The following is a 7,908-nucleotide window of genomic DNA, read 5'->3' as shown; positions in this document are numbered from 1 at the left end:
GATCAACCTTTACCTATTGGTTTTGCAATGGCGGAATATACAAAGAACTTTGCAGTGTATACTGGTAACAAGGCCATGGACGAAATTGCTTGGAAAAAACATAGTAACAACAATAAATGACGGGTCTAAGATACATTTATATAGCCCAAACATAAAGTAACAAAGGTATATGCGTGAGTGTTTTATCTTTATAATATATGAATATGCTTCATTTGTCTTAAGTGTTTTGGCATATGGTGTCATAGGTTTAATCAAACTTTTGCACTATAAATATACACTCGATTAGTACTTCTATATCAATCTAATCCAAAATGGCAAAAAGCACCAATCCTCTTGCCGTTATATTTGTTTTTCTCTTTGTCTTCTTCCTAGTCTTGCGTATAGGTAAGCAAAAACCAAAAAATTGATTCTCAATGAAAAAAAATACATCGTTAATTAGTTGCTAAAAAATATGTTCCTATTATATAATGTTGAAAGTAACTGCAGATACAGTGGTGGGTACGAAAGAGACAAACAAGGTATGCGAGCGGAGAAGCAAGACATGGTCAGGGTTTTGTGGAGACTCAAAGCACTGTGATCAGCAATGTCGGGAATGGGAGGGGGCAAAACATGGAGCTTGTCACCGAGATGGAGTTGGGAGGGCATGCTTTTGCTATTTTAATTGCTAAATATTACAAGATCGGTGAAGAACAAACGAGGTGTATCATGGGTTTCGTAGTTTCTGGCTCTTTGAATAAAAGTAATAAGTGAAGGTTTAATTATTGTTGTTGTAATGAATAAATTAGTGATTTTAAATATTAAATAATTATTGTTTTGTGTTTTAAATGCAATATTTGATGGTTGAAATTTCAACCAAAATATTTGATTCCAAAAATGATAAACTTCATAGAAAACAAAAATCCAAGAAATTCCATGGAATTGGATTGAGCGCAATATGAATATCACCATTGAACCGGTCTCATGATTTTAATGTGTGTATTTTTTCAGTTTGATTTTGATTTTTTTTCTATTTGATCTTGATTTTTATCTATATAGAGATATTTGAGTTGAGTGTGAAGGTGAAAATTACAAGTTATATTGTATTTCAATTGGCCCAAGTAAAAGCCGTATTGGGCCTAAGAAAGGCCCCAAACTTTGACTGAACAACTAACAACGTGGTGAAAGTAGAACCTTAGGGTTTTTACTGTTTAATCAATCGGAAGAGCGCCGGGAACCACCGTTACCGTCATTCGTCGGCTCCTCTCTCCGCCGCGCATCCTCTACTATCTCACCTGATCCAATGGTACGTGTATCCCCTTCGAAAATTTTCTTCTTTCTGTTCTAGAATCGCTGCTTGTATATTTACTGTTTAAACACCTAAAATCGACGTTATTTTTGTAGGCTCCGAAGAAGGAGAAGGCACCTCCGCCATCTTCCAAGCCCGCTAAGTCCGGCGGTGGAAAGCAGAAGAAAAAGGTCACAATACATTTACATTGTTTCGAGCTTGTTGATGATTACTGATTCGTTTGCATCTCTGAATTTGTTTCCATGCTGTAATACTATAAGTTTGATGATCATGAAATTGCTGTTGCGGAATGCAGAAATGGAGCAAGGGAAAGCAAAAGGAGAAGGTAAACAACATGGCTTTGTTTGATAAAGCTACTTATGATAAGCTAATTTCCGAGGCACCCAAATTCAATATTTCATTTTTCTCCTACGTTCTTATTCTTTCTATTACAGACATGTCTTTGCAGCATCTTTTAGGTTAAGTTCTTGTATCAAAATAGAATGTACCTTACTTTAGGGGTACGTTTAATTTTGGGGTTTTAGGAGCACTTATGAGATTGTATCCATGATCTGAAAATGTACCTAGGAAGAACTGTGGCCCCAAATCTCACTTTTTGCACCCAAGGATCTGAACATATTTTGATGATTTTGTTTTGACCTCCGTATATCTTATTCTTTGCTTTCATAGTCCTGTTCACTTTGCTTTTGAGTTCAGTATAAAAAAAATATAAAAGAAAATGGTAGATGGGGGACCACAAGGATAGTGTATTCTTCATTGTAACATTGTATAGAATGAGGAGGACATTTTCGTCTTTTGCACAAGCGACAGATCAAAAGTAGGTTCATGTCCCACCTTCTTCGGTGGACAAAAGTTTGAAATTTGTCGCACTGACACCGGTCTGAGTCGTAGTCTAATGCATGTCAAACACAGTATAAAAGCTATCATGTTTTGTTCTGTCATATCATGTAAAAGTTGGATTATATCATATTTTTAAATCCTATATTCCTATTTATGTATTGTGATTATGAATATTTTTTTAATGATGATGATAGATTAACGGATCACTAGCAAGAAAAGCGATTCGAGAGTTGATGGCAAGAGGTGCAATTCGGATGGTTTCTGCTCATTCAAGCCAGCAGATATACACAAGAGCTACCAATACATAAAAACCTCCCTCACAAATAAGTAGAGTTATGTCCACTTTTGACTTTGGTATCTTTATTTAAGTTGATTTAAGTTCATTGAATTGACTAAATTTTGCTAAGGCATTTGCAATTCGCCAAAAAAAGTTGGATTCATTTCACATTTTTATTAAATCGATTATTTTTGTTCTCAAATGGTTGGAATGTCATCACTTTTAGTGGTTTTGTTTTTTTCCCATCAAATCATATGTATAGGTAAGACCGTGGTTTTGTTTTTTTCCCATCAAATCATATGTATAGGTAAGACCGATGTCTGTTTGGATAAAATGTTATAAGCATAAATGTATTTCTCTTAAGAATGAATTAATGATTAAATCGTCTAAATGAGACTAATTTACCCTTACATTTAAAAATAAATTAAAATAAAAAACTACTTTTACATTATTATTCAAAATATTTTACGGGTTTTAACGTAAAAAAAAAATCAAATAGTATACTTTAAAGTTTAAACCAATGTATATTTGTCTAGATTAATTGTTTAATTATCAACCCAAGAAACTAGGTCTTAGTTGAGGCCCACTATAATGAATGTATGAATCCAAATGCATTTTCAAGAGTAAAGATGAGTATGTGATTGGATGATATGTGCCATTGGCAAAATGGCAAATGGTTTAGGTTTTTTAGACATCTCATGATGGAAACAGTTATGTGCAAAAGCTTTTTGTTTGAAATGCTTGTTTGCTCGTGATTGATGCTATGTCAATTGTTTTGGTCATTTCAAAAAGACAACGACTTGAAAGGGTAATGGACTTTCAACTTTATTCAATTTTAGTTACTAAATTTTTTTTCATTATCTATTTGCTACTGAACTATTGAAACTGTTCACATTTTACCATTATGATCGTGCCGGTCATAAGGGTAAAATGTGAACGGTTTCAATAGTTCAGTGGCAAATAGATAATGAAAAAAAAAATTAATCACTAAATGTGAACAAAGTTGAAAATTCGTTTCCTTCTCAAATTATCCTAATATTATACCCCGAAAAAGGTATAACGAAAAACGAAACCAATATTATATGTATAAGTTTTATGTGATAAAACTATGCAATATACATTTAGAAATTTTCATATTACACACAACATACATTTAGAAGTATTTTCAATATTATTATTCTTTTTAGTTTTTCTTATGCAACCTGTGTTAACATATACATACATATAGTTGAAAACATACATACGGTCAAACATATACATACGGTCAAATATATAGATACATAAATGGTCTATATTATATTATAGTTTCAAAAGTAGCATCGTATGTAAGGAATTCTCCCTCGTTAGTTATAATTTTTTTATTTTAATTTTTTTCATTTTTAGCGATTATATTTTAAAAATAAAATGGTATAGCATTAATTTGTCTGTGAGTTTAAAGCATCTTATTTTCATTAAAGAAGAAAAAATGATAAAGAACAATATGGTATTTTTACTTTAAACATACACAAAATAGTTTTTCTTAACCAGTTTTGTACATGAAACATACAGAGTCAAATATAAACTGAAACTGCCCAACAAACTAACCAACAACATCTGAAAGAGAAAAAGAAGATGATTCTTTAATAAAACTAAGCAACATCATCAATTTTAAATATATTATCAATAACTATTGGATTTACATTAAGGATGTCATCTTTATAAAGATTTCAAGCTAACTTGTATCAGCTCAAACATGAAGTTGAGCATCGATATTTAGATAGAATCAAAAAACCCTATTGGTAGCCAATAATTAGATTAGGTGTCTAAGATCAAAACTAAATTGATATAACTTTATGAACTAAAAACAAAATACTTTTTGGGTAGCCTTTAATATCTAGAAATAGTTAGGAACAACTTAAGGAGCGTGATGAAATAATTCGTTTTTTATACCTTTTTCGGGTATAATATTAGGATAATTTGAGAGGAAAACGAACTTTCAACTTTGTTTACATTTAGTCACTAAACTTTTTTTCATTATTTATTTGTCACTGAACTATTGAAACTGTTCACATTTTACCCTGTTACCGGTCATAAGGGTAAAATGTGAACAGTTTCATTAAATAATGAAAAAAAGTTTAATGACTAAATGTGAACAAAATCAAAAATCCATTACCCTTTCAAGTTATTATCCCTTTCAAATGACCTATAAATGATAAGTTGAATCAAATTTTTTTTAAAGTGTTATTAATTGTAAAGTAAATTGAATGGGAAAAAAATGTAGAGAAAAAGAGAATAGTCACTTTTATTTAATGATCAGTTAAAAAAATAGCTTAAAATTTCACCCATTTCTCAAAATAGCCATATATTTCGTACTGAAGTACAATATTCATTATGAAAATTGTCTTCTATATTTAAGACAGATTTTCTTATTTTTAAGCTTAATTCTTTTGTAAAATCTCTATTAACTTAAGACTTAATTTTTGCAATATCAAACTCTATCTTGATGCGAAAAATTGTTTTTGAAAATTCATATCATAAAAAAATTTCAAAAAGAAAGTAATCTTTATAATAAAAATTCATTGTTTTCTTATATATATAAACAATTCTGCAGTATGGATTGCAAATTTCCTGCCGTTAATTTTTTCGTGGGGACAATACAAATAGTACATTTTGCAATGGACCATTAATTTTGTGACTGTTTTGAGAATATGGAGTTTTAGGCTAGTTTATATCAAACCATTAAGAAAACAGATTATTTTAATCTTCTTATTATCAATGTATATTTAAATAAAATATATGGTTAAGTATAAATTCATTTTTGTTAATTAGTTTTTCATTTAATTATGATACAAGCCATCAAATGTTGACTGTAAAAGTTTATTTTATTGGAGTACCTTCAATTTAGCATAATTTTCCTTGTAAAAATTTGTTTTATTAGATTATCTTCATTTTAGCATTATTTTCCTTTTCAAATACTACGTGGTTTTAGTTATATGCGATAATAATTTATTAGGGTAACACATTTTGTTCTGTGTACATATGCAGTCAATGATTTTTTTTAGTACGTGATTTACCAATTAAACTCTCTAATCATGCTCGAAAAATATAATTATGACCGGATATTGTACGTTTAGCTGGTTTTCTGAGACCTTGGTATCTCCGATCATCTTTTCTGGCCAAAATCAAAATTTCAGTCATCATTTTCGGTTGTTCTTAACCTGCAAAATGATTTTCGAACACCAAAACCGAGAGATATCTGATCTAGGTGAAGATCTTTGTCCGGTTTTCAAGCACCAAAACACAAATTTTCACGTTAAGAAAATGAGTTCTGCAAGCATGGTCGGAGCTTTATTAGGGCGAGAGCCTCCCCCCTCCCCCCCCCCCCCCCCCTGATTTTTTTGTTACAGATAGCCCCCTATACTTTCATTTTATACATATTAGACCAAAAAATATAAAATTTTGGCGGTGGCCCCCCCTGCTCACCGATTTTTATACATATTATCCCCCCCCCCCCCCCCCCCAAAATCATATGTTGAAGCTCCGCCCCTGTCTGCAAGTTCTTGAGTTCATGAGTTTACACGATGAAGGCAATGAAGATATGAAAAATCAAACACATAAAGCAACCCAAAAATATTATGGGTTTGTGTTTCAAAAAAATCAATTTACAGAAGATGACTAGAGGTGCAATGTATACCCAAAAAATCGGTTAAACCTATAATATCCTGTTATAATGATATTTTTTGAACAATATAAGAACTTTCAATGGTAAATTGTGTACGTAACAGAATATTTTACTCTTACAAGTATTAACCCTAGTTATATCGTCGAGTTATACGTTAAGATTTTTTAGTTTAATAAAACATTTTTGACATTTTATAAAATAACAAGTACTTCCTACTTTGAATCCAAGTTTATTACACAAAAAATAGGCTATGTGGATTAAATAGGATTTGGTGCTAGCTTCAAGGGAAAAAGGTGGGTTAGACGTGGTAAGTATCCTTGCTTTTAATACGGCTTTACTTCAAATGGAGGTGGAGGTTTGTCACCGATGAACAATAGGCTAGGTGGGTTAAAGTTATTGAAGTTATACATGGTGTGCATGACACTTTTATATGCAAGGAGATAGGTCTAAAAGTTCAAGGAGTTTGGTCTACTATCAATTATCACTGGTTCTATAAATATCTTGCACGAAAAAGATATCATCTTGGTAAATACTCTTGAAATTTGAGTGGATGATGGTTATTGTACGAGATTTTGGTTGGAAACTTGGTGTAGGAATGTAATTTGGAAAACTAAGTATCCTATATATATTATATCAAATTGAATTGCATGAGGAGTAGGGATCATTGGGATGGAGACAACCTGTAACACTGGTTTCTTATAACTTCTATATTAATAAGTGTCTAATTCCTTTATTGGTTAAATAAAGGGTTAAGTTATGTATTTTCCTAAAGTATAAGAAAGACGGATGTAAAGTATGAGTTTGTGTGTAGTTTTAGAGGATGGCCAACATATACCCGTTGGTATATGAGATTGTAAATAAAAATATAATCTTTTTTGGAAAATTTAATCCAAAAGAAAGTTGTAGTTGACTTGTATATGACTGCATGGATATAAAGATCATCAAAATCCGAGTTTGTATGAACAAATTATGGTTGTTCAAAGTTGAGGCAAAATCTATGCAAGACCGCGACACAATTTTAAGATATATGTGACGAGAACTCATAGGGTTGTAAACTAACCGAACGAACACGAAAGAGGGTTTGTTCATGTTCGTTCGTTTAAGTTAGCCGAACAAATGAACGAACACGAACAAGTTTTCTTGTTCATGTTCGTTTGTTTATGTTCGTGCACATGCTAAAAGAACAAACATAAATGAACAAAGATAAACAAACATAATTGAACATATATGAAAATAAATGTACATATAAATATAGTAATGTAATCAAACACAACTAATCATATATGAACATAAAAGGAACTTATATGGACGAACATAAACAAACGTAAATGAACGTTCATGAACATAATTGAACGAACGAGACCATTGTTCATGTTCGTTCGTTTAACTAAACAAACGAGAATTTATATACTTGTTCCTTCATTTATTAAATAAACAAACATAAACGAACATCCCGCCAAAAGGTTCACGAACACTACGATGAAACTCGCATCTAAATTTTTAAAAAAAAATGGGTTTTAAGGGCAAATATCGATCATTTTTGCCCCATATTTCATACTTGCATTCTAGAGAGGGAAAAGAGAATAGTTTCTTGATGAATTTTGAAGGTCTGGAGCTCAAACTTGAAGATTTTAAAGAGAAACCAACAGAATCGTCAAAGAGATTCATAATTAAGCTTCAATACCTTGGAGTAGAGTTAGTTGAGCTGCGGAAATGGAGACAAGAATATGGCTTCAAGAGTCGAAGCCTAATACATGTAAATTATTACAAGTCGAGTAACCATACCCGCTTCTAGAGATAGCTAGTATCTAGATATGTGTTGTTGACGTATATTTATATAAATAC

At 31.4% G+C, this 7,908-nt stretch overlaps 1 protein-coding gene and 1 long non-coding RNA gene across 2 annotated transcripts; both read left to right on the top strand.

Annotated features, from left to right (window-relative positions):
* Window positions 1-311: 311 nt before the first annotated feature.
* Window positions 312-744, top strand: LOC145141428 (defensin-like protein 1). The gene is made up of 2 exons (XM_079074721.1): window positions 312-384; window positions 487-744. The coding sequence occupies exons 1-2, from the start codon at window positions 312-314 to the stop codon at window positions 666-668; spliced, it is 255 nt and encodes an 84-aa protein (XP_078930847.1). The 3' UTR covers window positions 669-744.
* A 432-nt stretch (window positions 745-1,176) lies between these two features.
* On the top strand, window positions 1,177-2,604 carry LOC145138429 (uncharacterized). The gene is made up of 4 exons (XR_013721525.1): window positions 1,177-1,282; window positions 1,381-1,455; window positions 1,581-1,610; window positions 2,320-2,604. It is a non-coding gene; the product is annotated as an uncharacterized LOC145138429 (long non-coding RNA).
* The last annotated feature ends 5,304 nt before the right edge of the window (window positions 2,605-7,908 follow it).

This window comes from Lactuca virosa, chromosome 9, assembly GCF_052849685.1.
Source record: "Lactuca virosa cultivar CGN04683 chromosome 9, Lactuca_virosa_CGN04683_v6, whole genome shotgun sequence".
Classification (NCBI taxonomy): Eukaryota; Viridiplantae; Streptophyta; class Magnoliopsida; order Asterales; family Asteraceae; genus Lactuca; species Lactuca virosa.
The sequence above is the reverse complement of the archived record's forward strand: the minus strand, read 5'-3'. Positions and strand labels throughout refer to the sequence as shown.

Excerpts from the sequence above, each read along its gene's own strand:
- LOC145141428 (XM_079074721.1), top strand. The coding sequence starts at position 312 with ATGGCAAAAAGCACCAATCCTCTTGCCGTTATATTTGTTTTTCTCTTT. Across the intron at positions 385-486 it reads CTTCCTAGTCTTGCGTATAG|ATACAGTGGTGGGTACGAAA; the intron begins GTAAGCAAAAAC and ends AAGTAACTGCAG.